General features: G+C 46.4%; 1 protein-coding gene across 3 annotated transcripts in view; it reads left to right on the top strand.

Annotated features, from left to right (window-relative positions):
• ADAMTS7 (ADAM metallopeptidase with thrombospondin type 1 motif 7) overlaps window positions 1-18239 on the top strand; it is a 155131-nt gene that overhangs the window by 120593 nt on the left and 16299 nt on the right. For all 3 annotated transcript variants that reach the window (XM_075896803.1, XM_075896802.1, XM_075896804.1), the window contains one exon: window positions 827-986. In XM_075896803.1, the coding sequence (XP_075752918.1) occupies window positions 827-986 (160 nt within the window). The remainder of the gene's footprint in view (window positions 1-826; window positions 987-18239) is intronic.

Genomic DNA, 18239 nt, shown 5'->3' with positions numbered 1-18239 from the left:
GTAGCGTGTCCACATCAACAGAACCTGCCTCGGACTCATTTCAAGGCTTCCCCATAGTGAGGACACGGTATTTCAATTTTGCTATTTTGGGAGTTATTACATCGATTTTTAAAAAAGTGACAAAGAGTCCTGTAGCACCTTATAGACTAACAGATGTATTGGAGCATAAACTTTCATGGGCAAAGACCCTCTTCATCAGATGCATGTAGTGGAAATATCCAGAGGCAGGTATAAATATACAGGCCAGAATCAGGCTTGAGATAACGGGGTTAATTCAATCAGGGAGGATGAGGCCCATTTCTAGCAAGTGATCTGGAGGTGTGAATACCAAGAGAGGAGAAGCTGCTTTTGTAGTTAGCGAGCTATTCACAGTCTTTGTCTAATCCTGAGCTGGTGGTGTCAAACTTGCAGATGAACTGTAGCTCAGCAGTTTCTCTTTGGAGTCTGGTCTTGAAGTTTTTTTGCTGCAGGATGGCTACCTTTAGATCTGCTATTGTGTGTCCAGGGAGATGGAAGTGTTCTCCTACAGATGTTTGTATTATTGCCATTCCTAATATCTGATTTTACATCGATTTTAGTTATTTTGAAATAATTTCCTGATGTAAATATGCCCTTTGTGTCCCCTAGAAACAGAACTAACTGGAGCAAGGGATAAAGGAGAAGCAAGTTCCATGTAGGAATTTTGCTCAGATGCCACTTTTAACATGCAAATAGCAATGTAGAGTATAGATATGTAAGTGCAGTCTCAATCCCACAGCAACCTCTCTAAAATAACCCTTCACTCGGGATGCAGCTAATTATATCCCCGCTAATTCACTTCCTGCAGTGCACAGCCACCTGTGGCGGGGGCATCCAGCGGCGACAGGTGAAGTGCATGAACACAAAAACTGGAGAAGCGGAAGAAGACAGCAGCCTGTGTGACCATGAACAGTGGCCAGAGAACACCCAGAAGTGCAATCCCCAGGACTGTGACAATACTGAGTCAAGTAAGTGTTGAAATACTGATACATGGTAGTACAGTCATATGGCTTCGAAAACTCCACCCACAAATGTCATGACTCAAACACTCTCTTGCCAGTGAAATTCACGTGACATTTTTCCTCTTTGAGCGGCTCATGCTGCCTGAGGGCTTGTGCCAGGGTTTCCAGTGTAGAAATCCTGCATTTCATAAACGCAGTCGAGGCTTGGTTACGATCTGAGGGGATTGTAGATGGTTCAGCTTTGTTTTCAATTAAGAAACTGTACTGAACGTGGGGGTTGTGTTCAGAGTCCATATTTGCTGACAGTAGTTCTGTATGCCAGTGCAATCCAGTGTATAACCCTGACGTGGTGCCATAAAAGCCAACTGGACTCTCAGTTTGGAGACCTGTTAGGAAAGCTATAAGCAACCACATTCCCGTCCGGAATTAGGATTGCTAATAATCTGAAGTTTGATAGGAGATTACATGAAAGTGGACTTGTGTAACAGTGGGCTCACTTCAGATAAGTGCAAATGTCCTAGCAGTCACAACACACAGAACCTGGGCCTTATCATCAGTTTGTATAAATCGGTAACTTCCTTCCCTACAATGAGCCCTGATGATTTACACTGACTGCGGGTCTGGCCTCAGGCATAGGGCTGTTGGTCAGCTGTAGCGCCAATTATATTTATATGACACAATAGGATTGGCTTTAAAACCGTTCCTCTGTTACCGTTTGCTGTACAGGCGAGTTGGGCTTTGGAGGGCTGGTGCTTCAAGGTGCTGAACTCTGTGGCCAAGTCAGCAAAAGCACTTCAGTCAATGGCACTGCTCGCATGAGTAAACTTAAGCCCATGCCTAAGTCACGGCTGGATCAGGGCGGAATACTGAGCAGCTTGGAGGACTGAGCCCTTTGCAAGGTTTTCCTTGTGACCCTGCACTTCGCTGTAGGTAATGTCCAATGCAAGTCGGAATTTAGAAATAGCATGAGGGCATGGTATTACCGGGCCTGGAAACGGCTGGCTACTCACAAAGCAGATGTTGCCTGAGGTTATCCCATTTTTGTCTCAGCCATGTTTAATAACAGGGTAGCCACTGAACCGTCCTCAGCAGGTGGGGTTTTGACAAGTGCTCCCGCACCAGCCTAACTCTGCTCTGACTGAAATCAAAAGGCATTTGGCCAGGGATGTCCAGGAGAGCGGGTAGGTCAGCCGCAATTGGAAATCCCTCACTGACTTTGCTGAGTGTGTCTGTGTCTGAGATGAAGTATTTGATTCTGAGCAAATGGAGCAGACATTTGAATTTACTTGGGGGGAGAAAACAGGCTGAATCATTTGCTGAACATCCAGGCCCCCACCCAGCCGTCTCATTTGCTTTCTTCATTCTCTCACTGAGGCTGGTGAGCGTGTAAAATAAACATTACTAGTGGCTTATACGGTGTAACTGTTGGCCAGCTGCAGCTCTCCCCACTCCATGAGGAATCAGGCAGGGCATGAGGAAGATTCACTTCAGATGTGCAATGTACAGTGGGTCATCAGAAAAGACAGCCTGCTAAGCATCAGTGCAGTGAACTGGCCGTAGTACCGATTCACACATACAGGAGAAGCCCCCTCAATCTTGTGTTTTATGAAGGGGTAAAATAAGTTCCAGGTTTACACTCCACACATCTGTGCAGTAATACAACAGCCACATCTCCTGTGGGGCAGCGGTTCTCAAACTTCGTTACATCGCGACCCCCTTCTGATAACAAAAATTACTGCACTGTTGCAGGAGGGGGGACCGAACTCTGAGCTCACCTGAGCCCCGCTGCCTAGAGCAGGGTGGCCAGAGACAGCCAAGCCCCAAGGGTTTCAGCCCTGGGGGAAAGGCCTGAAACTTGAGCCCCACTGCCCTCAGGTTTCAGCATCAGCTCTGGGACCCAGCAAATCCTACACCAGTCCTGGTGACTCCATTAAAATGGGGTGGTGACCCACGTTGACGCCCCGGCCAGTGTTCCCTGTAAGCTGGGCGCTTGTGCAGCCACTCAGGAGAGATTCAAATGCTGCCCAGCTCATTAGCAGAGCACCCACAGCTGGGTTTTTGTTTCGACTGGTGGTGCACATTCACACATCCCTTGATGCACAGAAAAATGTATTCCTCACATGATGGAAAAAACCTGCACAAAAGATTAGAGGGAACAGTTTGGAACCCCTGCTGCGGAGATTGGACCTAGACTGTACTAGCCAGTTAAATGTAACAAACTAGTAATGAGATCAAACAGCACGGATCTGAGATCCCACAACACTTTCTATAATGAGTATAGGGAAAACCCGCCTGTGTCATTTCACACACTGTCAGTAAATGTTAAAATGGCAGGCGCTTCTTTGGGTTTTTGGTCTCCTTGTCCCTTACAAAGCTGTACTTTGAAGAGGACTGAAAAGCACATTGGAACGCAGTGCATTTTTCTAGTGGAACTTAAGGCCGCCCCTTGTTCGTGTTAACTTATCCCCACATTTCACGTGTGAGCCCCTCAAGGTAACTACTAACCAGGGGGAACAAACAGATGGTGGCTGGTATCTGAAAGACAGCGGGCAAACCTAATGAATCTGTTAGCGGGAAAGTCGAGCCTCTGTCTCCACCATGGCTCTATAGAATGTTGCTCCGCAAAGTGGAGCCAACACAGTGCTGCTCTGTGGGAATCTGGAAGGGAGCAATATAAAGAGGAAGGTTTGGGCAGCCCCGTGGCATGGACAGCCCAGAACAGGGGCTGCCACCGTCTCAATACACATGGGGTGGTGCTGTTGGATCAGAGGCGCATAGACCTTCCTGCCCTACAGAGGAGGCACAGTGGCAGCTGCTGCAGAAGCAGGGAGGGGAAAGAGGTTGTTTTTTCCCTCAGCCCTTCAGTGCGACTCGGAATCCAGCCCAGCGGCTCTGGCAGGTCGATGGCCTGAGGATACGTGCCTTTCCAAGCTATATTCCTTTGTTAACTGTGTCAGGAGCGGCCATCATTCGTTTTATGCAAGGCCTTAAAGTAGTTCTAGGACCTTCATTATTAACCCCTGATCCTTTATTCTCTTTCTCTGCCCCCTTCCTCGTAGCGAGACACTTGAACCATGGCATGTTAGTGGGAAAAGTTTAGTCCCCTTTCAGATCCAGGAAAGTGTGAACGGGAGAGTTATGCCCAGTTTGGATATTTTCACGTGTCTATGTGGGAGGGGTGTCAAGGATGAAATTAACGTAGCTTTCTGAAGGATGCTAATGCAGTTGGGATGGGAGTCTGGTCTTTAAAATAATATAGTGCAGAACAATGATAAGAGGAGCCTCCTCCTCAGCTGGAACATTCCCTTTCACCTGGCTCACTACTCTTGACTAACGGCAGTTTTCCCCTATTAATAGAAAGAGCTTTCGGCTACGTTTTAGTCCTTTCCATGTGAAATTGAATGGCCAGAGATTTGGGGCATGTTTTTTAAACAGGCTGCGGACAGCATGTGTTTTTCAGCTCCCCAAATCTGAGTAGCCTAGCAGATGGGTGTGCGGGTCTGCAGTGTCGTGGGCGGGAGTTGTTTTAGACCGGCATATCTAGCTTGGCAAGCAGCAGACATGCACATGGGTCCAATCCGTGTACTCCAAGGGCTTGTGTCATTACAAGGAAAACAGCAGAGAGAGAAATGTTGCCAATAATGAACCTCAGGCAATTGATAGTCTTTGTGGATGGAAAATCATACAGCAATATACCCGGATTGTTCTCTTCCTTTTCCTCCCTTTGTTCTCATGCTCAACCGCCGCAATAAATCGGCTCCAAGTATCTCTGTGCTGTTGATACGTATTTGGATGAGTAGTTTCCCTGCGGTAATAGGACTGTATTTCTGTAAGTCCAGGGAAACCACCTGCCAGAGGCACAGAGTGAGAAATGTGAGCCAAAGAGCCATAACAGCGTAAGGGGACCTTTAATAAATTGCTCCCTGTTGGAGGTGGTTCATTGATTAAAGGACAGGTCACCCAGATCTTTGCATGGGCCTGCAGAGTGGAGACTGTACAAGCAACATTTTTATTAACCCTTCCAAGGTTCACAGGGTGGGGGAAAAGAGCTCTGCTCTGGCTTCGGGAGAAGGACTCCTTGATACGCCTTTCCTAGGACCGCAGTAGTGCAAATGCCATCATCTTGCCCACTGCCTCCAGTCAACAGTGGATCCAGTCACCACGGTCAGAGACATGACAAACCCCTTAAAATAACCTTTAAGTGGCTCTTCTTTTTGTCTCTCACCAGAGCTGTGCATAGGATACAGCTGTTAACAGCTGTGCCGAGCCTGTAGGCTGCACGGGGTCCTTGGGCCAGGCTGGTGGCTTTGCTCCTTCGTCCCTGTCACATTCTCACTTCACCTTGAACCATGAAAGGGTTAATACAGCGGTTTTCAAATGACCCAGGGCTGGCTGGTGGAATGTTGGGCACTGAGTCCCCGTTGCTGCAGGGGAATCAGATGAGCAGCTGGGGGGCTAAGGCAGCTCCCTGCCTGTCCTGGCAACGCAGACTGTGCTGCGCCCCCAAAGAGGCCGGCAGCAGGCCCAGCTCCTAGGTGTGCAGGGGGAATGCACAGGGCTCTGCACGCTGCCCCTGCCCCGAGCACTAGCTCTGCACTCCCATTGGCTGGGAACCTGCTGCTGGCTGCTTCTGGGGGCAGCATGGTCTGCAGGGCCAGGAAAGGCAGGAAGCTGCCTTAACCCCCCCCCCCTCACTGCACCGCTCCCTGGGAGCCACTCGAGGTAAGCCCCTCCCACCTCAGCCGTGACCCCCTCCCCCAAGCCAGAGCCCCCTCCTGCACCCCAGAGCTCTCCTCCTCAGCCCCACCCGAAGCACTCGCTCTCCTCACATTCTGTTGGGTCGCAGCATCAACGATTTTCTTCAACTGGGTCATGAGAAAAAAAGTTTGAAAACTGCTGGGTTAATAAACAGCCTGGAATTTAGACCCAGGTCACATTGATGAGGCATACCAGAAAGAAACTGGGTGGTGTGCAAAGCTGGCTAATGGGGCTTCAGGGGTATGGTTAACACACAGGCATTTAGATGAGCTTTTAACTTACCAGAGCCAGCCAATTGCAGAGGAATTAACCTGTGTTGTAGACTGAACTCACCTTGTGGAGCTTCAAGCCACAAATGGTAGGTTAATACCCAGGAATGAGCAGTGGTTCCTCTAAGAGCTGGGTTAATGTTAACCAGTCCCAGTTCACAGCCATGTGTTTTGAAATGCAGCAAACTCAAAACCACTGGGATTAATCATTACTCTGAATGCAGGACTGCTGCAGCAGTTGAGTAGAGCTTTCACAGAGTGACTGGTACAATACGAGACACTCACCCCTGTTCAGCCATCTCTTGCACCTCCACCCATCCTCCATCTACCCACAAACTAGGAGAACCCTTAAACTCTCACCCTTTTAACTCAGGTCAAAACCTGAAAGCGACCAGCCGTGTTAAACCAGCTGCCCTCCTAAGTGCCATTCCCATTCTGGATTAAATTGGTGGATTTGAGGCCATAATTTTTCTACGACCCATTGCACAGAGAGGCTGAACTTTACTTCAAGGCAGTAGCACAAAGAACTGTAGCTTACTGAGCCTGCGTTTCCCACACCAAATGAAGAATACCTTCTGCTGAGTCTGAGAAAAGAGCAGTCCCTTAACCTCCTTGAGAAAACAGCTTCTCCAAAGAGACAAGCTGGCGTGAGAGAGCCCTAAAAAAGTCCATTCTTCCCCAGGCTCTGAGCATTTTGATGCATCCTGTATTTTCTTTGCTTTGGTCCAGTCAAGAAAACCCCCATCGCTCACAGAGAGCAGTCACTCCCTCGCGCAGCCCTGGCTCAGAGCCGTGGAAGTTCATGTTACAAAAAGAGCGGCTGGTTTCCTGATGGATTGTGCTGCTGTTTGCAGGCGGTTAAGTGATGGAACTCAGAAGAGGCTCGGCCAGCAGGGTAGCATTTTGTCGTTCAGCGTGTGCTCTGGCCGTCTGAGATTGCTTGATGCCCGTGCCCTCCCAAAGCTGGGAACGCCGAACGGCGTGAAGGGACCACGCCACTTGCAGCTTTGCACTGTCGGAAAAGCCAGTCGCTTGAGCATATGCAGTGCACCAGCGGGGAAGGAGATTCACTACTCGCGGGAAAGTGGCTGCAAACCCTCTGACCGCCCTCTGCCCAGCCGAGGTACTGCCCCAGGGAGCGCGAAACCTTCTGCTTATATCCCTGACGGACTTGGAGCAATAGCACAGCGTGCTGGTCACACCTGACTATGTAACAACCTTTCTTCTTTCTTAATCATAGCATCCCTCCTCTGCCGTCTTTTGCTTGATCTGTAAAATATCCACCCCAGCTCCAGCAGGAACTGGCAGCAGTGTGAAAAGAGAGGTGCCCACGTTATTTTTGCCCCCAGATGAATAATGTGGAGATGGACATAGGGCCGGGAGCTGGTTTATAAGCCCATTCCCTGCACGTGCTGGCTCTTGGATGCCAGCCCCCCTCCCTGGGAGCCGGCTGAACTGAGGGCTCTGCAGAATAACGCTTATGTCTATTCATTTCTACTGCAGAGCCCGCAGCAGCCCTCAAGTAGCCACTAGGATTTTTAGCCCTAGTTGAGAGTCTGGACTCCTGAGAACCTCTCAAGAGTGACCTGAAGGGAGGCTGGAGGAGCCTCTGTCCCTCAAGTGGCTTTGACTGTTAACCCTCCTTGTAATGTTCCTTGGTTTCTCTCTCCCCAGACTTCCTGTATCTGTGGGAAAATTCTCAGCAGCATTTGGGGGCTGAATCCAAATCAGTTTGTGCTACAATAACCTAAAGAGAAGTGCAGTCCTCGGCAACACGACTCTGTCGTTATGGGGGTCAGACTTGAGAGTGACAGAAATGTACTTCGTTCCAGACGGCCGGTACATGAGAGCAAAGTACTAGAACAGCCTAGCTGTTAGGTGGCTGATGGCTGAGAAGAATATCTTCCGTGGTAGTCAGACCGTGCAGATAATCACCATTTGGGAACGCACAAAATCAGAAAGCCAGCCCTGAAGCTCTGCAGGGTTTTCCCACAAAACAGTTATGTCAGATCTGCTTACAAACAACTCATTGATCTTCTGGTATGTTACATGACAATGTAACAACCCTCTGCTCGGCCCCTCATCACTGGGGAGCTACACACCCGCTAAATAAACAAATAAACTGAGCAGCTGGGCTGCCATAATTGCAATTATGTGCCTATTTACATTCGGGAGGACATGTACTGCCCATGTACAGCAGAGTTTGAATTCCCAGCAGCAGCTTGAACAAGGGAGGGAGTAGGAGGGAGAAGCAGGAAGGCCATTCCCAGAGGAATTATAATGGTGTAGACCACAGAGAGATGGCAAGAAGATCAGGAAAGGTTTCTGCTTGCAGAAGAGGTTGAACCTCTCCAGTCTAGCACCCTTGGAACCGGATCAGTTCCAAACCAGAGAAATTGCTGGACCACAGAAGGTCAATATCTAGCAGCATCACCAACACTTCCGCTGTTTGCTGGGCTCTTAGAAGACACCGAGTGGTAAATTAGAACTAAGTAACAGCACAGAACACTGAGAGCAGGACAGGGGGCTATAAACAAACTATGGGACTGTGGGGAACTTGGCCGCATCCATGATAAGTGGACATCCAGCTAACTAATATCATGCTGGACCCCGGATGCTGCCAAACCACAGAGTGCTGGACTAGAGAGGTTCAACATGTATCATTCAGTGCCTCAAGTTATATTTTTGATTCCATGCAAAGTGTTTTGTAGCCAGGTAATGTGATGAGTAGACTTGGACTATATAGTTCGCAAGTCATAGAAAGAATTCTGTCCAGAACATTTACAATGCATGAAATCACTTCTTGAACTCTTAGTGACTTTATCTTGTGTAGTGCCTTTGATTATGTATAGCCATTATAATGCACACCAAAGTTATACCTTCACTCAGTCTGCTTCACAACCAAGAACCAGTCCCCTCCCCTTTATTCCACATACACCAAAAGGATGCTACCATGTTAGAGCACAGTTAGACTGGGGAAAACATTTGTTTGAAACGTTTGTAGAGTAACTGTAAAAAGTAGATGAAAACTTCAAATAACATAATTGCGCACCTTTATAAAGCTTTAAACTAAAATTCTCACCCTCAATGTAAGCAGAAGTTTGGAACTGGCAGGAGGTCCTTTGGGCTGTTAGAATTGAGACCCAACTTGTGTTCTACAAAATCTTCATAATTTGTTCAGCCACATGGGCTGCTGAGGCTGCTCCTTGCCACGCAGAAGTGAGGCTCCTCCCCTCGTCATTTTCTCTTCTCTCTTCCCAGTCCACAAGGACTCCATGGATGATCTTTCAAAGCTCAGGGCACTTCACCATTTGAAAGGGAACAATGGTAGAAGCTTATCATAGCAAATGGCAACTGGCTGCTTCCAAAAAATGTTCCACGTCACCCTTTGCACATCGGCATTTGCAAGAAAATTGCTGGGGCTCGTAGGCATAGATCATTTGTTTAGCTGTGTGCCTGCATCACAGAAACAAGTTATCTTGTACATTATTTGCTACCTTTCAAAGGTTCTAAAAGAATATCAGCTATGGGGAGCGGAGCTTCAAATGTACGCTAACATAATGATTGCCGTTTAGGACTCGTGGACCGGAGTGAGGTTCTGATTGTGAGCCCCATACTTATACTGAAGAGTGGCATAGAGCATGAGTAACGCCAGTGTAAACAATGGGACTACTTTCAGAGTAAGGTGCCACTCAGTGTGAATAAGGGTAAATGTTTCAAATAAAAAATGGTGCTAATAAAACCTTACCCTACATAGGGGCGTATGATAGGGTAAAGGAGAAACACAGGGCAATGTGCCATTTTCCTGTCTAGAAAATCTCTCATCTTGCTTTGTTGGTGATTCTTTTATTGGAGGAAGCCTGGTATATGTGGGATGGAAACAAGACCGAGAACAGATGCCAAATGCATGTGCTTGCATCCCATGTCTTTCAATTCTTCTCTCTTCTCCTGTAGTGTAGATCAGGATTTACCTCACAAGTGTTCAAGCCTAGATGAATGTTGCTTTAAAGAGAAAGCTTTGAATCAGAATGTTGCTCACCATAGAGTTTTGCAGTAAGAAAAAAGAACAGCACGCCCTTCTTTTGAAATGTATCGGAGTATTTCCATTGCTGTCCTGGAGGAAACACTCACTCCCTTGGCAGCAGCTTTCAGTATTTGTGAATTCAGGGGAAATTCTGCATCACTCCCACCTACAGCTAAACCATCTCTTGATGCCAGAGGGGGGAGAGGGCGCTTTGGCTAAACTAAAATCCTTAGACAGTTGTTTCCAAAATAGAGAAATTAGAGGGAAGATGGAGTTACTTTGACACTGAATGTGAGGCATGGTAACATACCAAGCTGCCTATCCATGAATCCAGAGATTAGGAAAAGTCGGAAGAACCATTCCAGCTGTTGCTGGCTGATGGGGATTATGACGTGGGTGTAACTGGCATCAAGTAGGAAAATTCTCAACACTGACCACAACCTCAGGACACACCACGAAGACAAACTATGCTTCTTCCATGCTCACCCTGGTGCATGGAGCCCTGCAGTAAGCTGAAGGGCAGGAAGGGCAGCAGGGCCTTCTCATGCTTGACATCTCTTCTCAAGGGTTACTCAAGTTGCAGTGGCAAAGAGAAATCAGCCAGAAAGCAATGGCTCAGCTGCAGGCAACACTAGGAAAAATGTGTGGATCTGATTCTCGGCTGGTGACAATCAGTGTCACTTGCATGACTGTGCTCTGCTTGCACATAACTTGTGCGTATTCATTGCGGCTATTTGGGGGTTTTCTTTCCCAACTTTTTGTATGGCATTAGACTTGGTAGGGGCAGACCCAGTGAAACAATACTATTCATTTACCAGGACCACCTGTGGAATAAGGTGCTACACACTGTAAGCCAGTGATTCCCAACCAAGGGCTTGCTTCACAGGCACTGACTCCGTGGGTGCTCTGGGCTCAGAGATTTGTAAGAGATTCTCAGGGTCCCTGCTTTCCTCCCAGCACCTTCCACCCACCAGCAGCCCCACCAATTAACTTTTTCCCCTCCCTCCCAGACTGTTTAGTGTGGTACAAGGTAGGGATGTGAATGGTTAACCAGTAGGGGCTGGAAAGAGGAGTTCCAGCCCAGCTAAACGGTTAACTTATTAAATGGGATTTTACACCTCTAGTACAAGGAGATAGCACTAGAAGTCATGGAATGTAGTTAAGAGAAGGGAAGTAGGAACTGAGTATCACACACACAAAAATCTCGGTTAGGTTGCGAAATAGCCACTTGATGTGGTGGTGACGACCATTTTGAAATGGTCAAAACAAACCTGGACTAAGCACTAGAAAATGTTCTGTCAAGCACAGTCCAGCACTGAACCCTGGAGTTGTTGGACTAGATGAGCCGGGCATTTCTGTTTCTAAGCTGAACAATGCCGACTGTTTACTGGCTGTATTACCTTGGATACAGGCATCCAGCTCTTCAGTAACAGGCACTTTGTTTATTTCTTGCTCCTTTCACCTTCTGTCAGAGAACCATCCATATGTGCCATGGAACCAACCTGTCTCCTGGCTGCTGGCAATAGCTCTGGGGCTGCAAGGGTTAAAGTTGCTGAAAAGCAAAAGCAACATAATGAGAGGGATTAGATGTCACTGAGAATAGCACCTCCCTTATTAGCCATCCTTATCACTTGAATTCCTCTGGAAAGGAGCTTTTTGTCTGTCCAGAAAGGAACATTAAACCCTTCAGAGTTTTGCTTAACAAAGCGGGTATTAACAGCTACCCTCAGTGCCAGCCATCATGATGGCAGCGGCTCCTTGCGCCTAGAGTTGAGAAGTTCAGCGGAAGGAGGGCATTTAGGAGGCTATGCCTGTGGTAGAAAGGACCGCTCACAGACTGCTGTCTCTGGGGATGCAGAAGGGACTGTGGAACAAAAGAGAAAGGCTAGAAATAGAGCACAAGAGATGCAAAGAGGCTTGTGCCATATTTACTTTTTCTTCTGCAAAGAAAATCCCTGGTGTAACGCGACACCCCGAAAAGGAGGCCTGCCTGTTTTCTCACTTTTGGGAATTGGTGGAGTTGCTTCCATGCAATCCAGAGACAGTCATCAAAGCAATGGGAACCACTAGTTTAATCTGCAGAAATTAGAGTTACTTGCAAAATGAAAATAACCTCACATTCATAGCCTTCAGGCTACATGGGAACATGGGATCATCTAGCGTGACCACCTGTGTATCACAGACCCTTAAATTTCACCCAGTCACCCCTGTATGGGCCCAAAGAATGGCTGTTCAGCTAATGTGTATCCTTCCAGATAAGGGTGGATTATGAAAGGGACTTTAGGGGCCGCAGTCACTGGAATAAATGCATGCTGCATTACTGCTGGCTGGTGGAGATATGGGGGCGGCTCTGTGTGCTGCTTTCTTCCCCCTCCCCTACTCCCTCAGGGCTAGAGACACGTCACTGAGAGTGCAGAGAAGCTCTGTCCCTGCACTTACCTGCAGGCTTTTGCCCCTCTGCTCCCATTGGCCAGGAATCACCGTTACAGGTGAGCTGCTTGTCCACTTTGTTCCCTAAATCCATCTCAAGTCATCACTTACCTGAAAACAGCCCCCGTTCTGTAGGTTAGAGACATAACTTTCCAATTAGCTGCATTAAAACACATTTGATTTGAACAGCCCAGCATATCAAGCGATATAGATCCAGCGTCATTAATTACCACACGGCCAGGTTTTTTTCATGTCAGCTGGAGCAGTGATTTTATATATACTTACAGGCCACAGATGAACATGTTGAAGTGCATTGGACCTATCCCTCTTGAAAGGCCCCCTTCCAGACATGAGCCCCACTGATATCTGCTTTGAGATCTCTCAGGGTATGTCTACACTACCACCCTAGTTCGAACTAGGGTGGTAATGTAGTCAACCGGAGTTGCAAATGAAGCCCGGGGTTTGAATTTCCCAGGCTTCATTTGCATGTTGCCAGGCACCGCCATTTTTAAATGTCCGCTAGTTTGGACTCCATGCCCCGCGGCTACACGCGGCACGAACTAGGTAGTTCGGATTAGGCTTCCTATTCCGAACTACTGTTACTCCTCGTTCCACGAGGAGTAGGAATAGGAAGCCTAATCCGAACTACCTAGTTCATGCCGCGTGTAGCCACGGGGCACGGAGTCCGAACTAGCAGACATTTAAAAATGGCGGCGCCCGGCAACATGCAAATGAAGCCCAGGAAATTCAAATCCCGGGCTTCATTTGCAACTCCAGTTGACTACATTACCACCCTAGTTCGAACTAGGGTGGTAGTGTAGACATACCCTCAGTTAGCCAGTTCTTAATCCACTTAATGTGATCTTTGTATTGTAGAGAGCTAATTTTTTTTAATCCCAGGATGTTGTGTGATACTTGCTCAAAGGCCTTTCAGTCTCAGGATAGTATTTCTACTCTGTGATCTTTATCAACCAAACTTGTAATCTCATCAAAGAATGAAATCAGGGATTTTTGATAAGACCTATTTTTATCCAATCTTGTTCACTGGCATTTAATGATAGTCCTATCCTTTCATTCTTTATTAGTTGAATTTGCTATCATCTTTTCCAATGATTGATGTCAGGGTAACCCACCTATTTTTTCCCAAGTCATCTGGCTTGTCCTTTATGAAAATTGGCACAACTTTTGGACTCTTCCAATTTTCTGGAATTCCCTGATATGCCACAATAAATGAAAAATTAACAGAGTCTCAGATATCTCCTCAGCCAGCTCTTTTAGGATTGAGGAGCAGGTTATACAGTCCTGCTACATTTAAAAATCTTTATCCCTACTAGATGTTGTTTAATGTCCTCTTTGGTTACTAATGGACTGAGAAGAACTTCATTATCTTCATGTGGTACCAGCACATAATCCTCCTTTCCAACTACAAAACAAAAAATATTTACTGGGTAATTCTGGCTTTTCTCTATCATTATTAATAATTTTACCATCTCTATCTAGTAATTGGCCTTCAACATTGCTAGGATTTCTTTTGTTTCTAATATACTTTAAAAACCTCTCCCTTATTGTCCTTTATCCTGCTAGCCATGGAGATTTTCCTGAAGTTTTTGCTTCCCTTATCAATTTTCTATACTTAATACATTTCTAATATATATTGATTCCTATCTCTTTCCCTTTTTAAAAAATTGTTATATATTTAACTATTAATTGCTATATTCACTTCATGGCTGAACCAGAATAGGGTTTTAACCAAAGATGTCCTTTTTATTGATTGTATAATCATGACTTTTGGTCATCTAATAAACTCTTCTTAAAGCACTCCCAATGTTCATTCATATCTTTCTGACTAAATTCCCCCTCTCTCCCCCTCCAATCCATTTCACTCAGAATCTTCTCTTTGCCCATATTGAATGTAATCAAGTCATGATCACTGCTCCTTGGGCAACCTCCAGCTCACAGTCCAGTGATTAATTTATCTTTATCCATCATGTTGTGTTCCAAAGTAAAGTTATTTCATATTGAATGGAATAACTTTTGTATTAGAACATTAACTTCTATATTTTAGAAATTCTAATGATGTTTCACTATTGCGGCATGTAACTGTAAGTTCAAATTCATGTTTACATCATAGATGCAATTTATACTAGAGAAGTACTTCTAGAGGAGTGTCTTACTTTTAAGGCCAGTTCTATACAAGACCTGGAAGATCGGCTTAAGGTATGTAACTTGAGCCACATAAATAACATAGCTGAAGTCAACATACCTTAAGCCAGCGGTTTCCAACCTTTTAGAGGATGAGATCACTTTTTGAATTTAAGTGCAATCCAGGATCTACCTCAAACCCAGATACCTTTGCCTTATCTCCTTTGTGCCCCTTCTCCAAGTCCCTGCCCCTGCTCACTCCATCCTTCCTCCCTCCCCCATCCTTCCTCCCAGAGGGCTGGGGCGCAGGCTCTGGTCTTGGGCTAAGGGATTTGGAGTGTCAGAAGGGCTCTGAGCTGAGCCTGGGGCAGGAGTTGGGGTGCAGGAGGAGGGTCAGGGTAAAGCTCTGTAAGGGTATGTCTACACTACCACCCTAGTTCCACGAGGAGTAACGGTAGTTCGAATTAGAAAGCCTAATTCGAACTACCTACTCCGTGCCACGTGTAGCCGCGGGCACGGAGTCCGAACTACCGGGGATTTAAAAATGGCAGCGCCCGGCAAGATGCAAAGGAAGCCCGGGATATTTAAATCCTGGGCGTCATTTGCAACTTCGATTGACTACATTAACCACCCTAGTTCGAACTAGGGTGGTAGTGTAGACATACCCTAAGGGAGTTTGGGTCTAGGAGGGCTCAGGGCTAGGGCAGAGGCTTCAGGTGCAAGAGAGGGTTCATGACTGGGACAGGGATCAGGATGTAGCCGCCAGCTGGACACTGTTTACCACAGGTGGCTCCTGTGTGGTGCTGAAGTGGGGCTAAGTCAGGCTCACCCCTGCCCTGGCCTTGCACCACTCTCAAAAGCAGCCAGCAAACTCCCTCCATCCCAAACCTTGTTGTGCCTCCCACCCCCTTCTGTGGAGATAGAACACAAGGTGGGAGAGGGGAACAGTTCCAAGCCAAAGGGCAGGAGATGCCCAGCAGTGAGGAGAAGGGCAGCTGAAGTGCTGCGCTTGACAGCCTCTTGGCCAAACCAGTCATGATCATCTGTCAGAGGCTCCAAGATCTACCAGTAGATCCCGATCGATTGGTTGGTGACCACTGACTTAAGCCAAGCTTGGCGCTGTCTTCACAGTAGGAGATCAACCTTCCCTTACTCCTCGTGAATCAAGGAGTACCGGCACTGACCAGGAGTGCCTTCAGACCTGCTAAATCAAGTGCCAGAAGATTGATCTCCGGTGCAGCAAGTGGAAACGTGGCCTAAGATTAGTTTTGTCATTAAGTCATGGTCTGTAGGCTACCTTGGGTTTCATCTAATTAGATCTGTAATTAAGATAAGTACCTTTGTATCTGATTAATACTGTATTTGGATTGGAGAAGAAACACTTGATCTAGAGAAGTGGTGTGCTTGTGATGTAATTAGGTAACAGTCTTCCTCTAAGGACCTGTTGAAGTGAATGGGAGTCTTTCCATTGACTAATGGATTTGAATCAGGTCTTTCACATAAAACATAAACCTGATGATTTGTCATTAATTATCTCCTTTCCAACAGCATAGGGTTTCTGTCCAGATTCGAAAGGGAAAATAATTCTATTCTGCTTTCTGAATGTCCTGTGTTGCTTCAATTAAACACAACCACAGGAAGGGTTATTCGTTACTTCCTGTCCGTTCACTGTCATGTACTGTTACTGGCAAGGTAATAATAGCTGCCATGTTCCACATCACAGGTGGCTGGCTGCACTTTAGTGGTAGGCGTCCCAGTCTGTAGTTCTATAAGGCACTGTAATACTTAAGAATGTTCCATTAAATTCCACTAGTAATGGTCAGAAAGGAAATGTTTTTGTTAATTGAAAAAACAATGAGAAAGTGTATATCTTAGACTTGAGCTATATAGCCACCGGTTTTACCAGAATAACCATTTGGAGACGTGTTCAACACACACCTGTCTGTCTAGAAAAACAAAGAAACCTTAAAGTTCTTGGTTTAAAATGACATGAATGTTCAATACAGCTCAGTGCAGGAAATGTCAATGGAAAACAAACATTTCCTGCCAAACTCTGATGAGTAACAAAACCTGCGTATGGCAGGAAGGGAGAACTGTGTAAATCCAAAAGCTCCCAGAAAAAGGCACGAACATAAATTCTGTGTTCTCCTTTTTGTCCTTAAAGAGCCTTTATAGAACAGGATTCATAAAGGCTGCAATGTTTGTGTGTTTGTGTTAGAACAACATAGATAATCCCTTCCAATGGTAAAATAAGCTTGCATGAGATCAGCAATGTAGTCCTCTTTATGCATATGTTGGTCATAAAAATGCAAATAAATTCAGCAGAGTTGAAAGGTTAAAAACATAATTCTTATTTTTAAAAGCCGTGCCAAATAGATCAAAAATAAACATCTCACTTTTAATCATCTCCACTCTAATTAAAGAAAGTCAGAACTAATTAAAGTCAGAATCCTATTCCATTTCCATGGGATAAACTAATTAACGATTGTATAGAAGTTATTTTTAAGTCTGTTTCATTTTAGATCTTCATCCAGCTGTGGGCAAAGATGATCGTATCTTTCTGTGTCCCTGCATGGCCCACAGAACAGACATATTGGAGAACCACATGCACTTTCACTGAATTATCCCTCTCAGCACCTCTCTGAGGGTATGTCTACACTACCACCCTAGTTCAAACTAGGGGGGGTAATGTAGTCATACGGAGTTGCAAATGAAGCCCGGGATTTGAATTTCCCGGGCTTCATTTGCATAAAGCTGGCCGGCGCCATTTTTAAATGCCGGCTAGGTCGGACCCCGTGCCGCGCGGCTACACGCGGCATGGACTAGCTAGTTCGGATTAGGCTTCCTATCTGAACTAGCCGTACGCCTCGTGGAACGCCTCGTGGAACGAGGTGTACAGCTAGTTCGGATTAGGAAGCCTAATCCGAACTAGCTAGTCCGTGCCGCATGTAGCCGCGCGGCACGGAGTCTGACCTAGCCGGCATTTAAAAATGGCGCTGGCCGGCTTTATGCAAATGAAGCCCGGGAAATTCAAATACCGGGCTTCATTTGCAACTCCGTATGACTACATTACCCCCCCAGTTCGAACTAGGGGGGTAGTGTAGACATACCCTGAGGCAATAAAGATATTTTACTCCATTTTACAGAGGTGTAGAGAAATGAAGTGACTGATCCAAAGTTACACAGGACGTGGGGGACAGAGCTAAGAACTGAACTAAGATCTTTCCAGTCTCCATTACTTTACCAAAAATGCCCTTTGTTTCTCCTTCTCCCCGTCCCTCCATGATCTTTAGAGTCTGCACATTGTAACGGTGGGCACAAGTGTAATGCTTGTGGGATGAAAATGTAGTCAACAAAGCATTATCTTGGTCCAACAGCTCTGCATCAGATCCCACTTGGAAGGTTTTCATCATGACCATAAGGGCAACAACTCTAAAGTGTCCAGAGCTTCCAATAAGGGTCTGAACATCCCCAAACTGCCCTAAATCACTAATGCCTTTTGGGGTTCACTCATCACTGATTCTGGGTCCCCAGATTTCCACTTATTTATGGGTGATTGGCATTGTTCCCTGTGGGCTGGGCACTTGTGCAGACACTCAGGAGAGATTCAGATGCTGCCCAGCTGATTAGCAGAGC

This window comes from Pelodiscus sinensis, chromosome 14, assembly GCF_049634645.1.
Source record: "Pelodiscus sinensis isolate JC-2024 chromosome 14, ASM4963464v1, whole genome shotgun sequence".
Taxonomy (NCBI): Eukaryota; Metazoa; Chordata; order Testudines; family Trionychidae; genus Pelodiscus; species Pelodiscus sinensis.
This window is presented reverse-complemented; position numbering and strand designations above follow the sequence as displayed.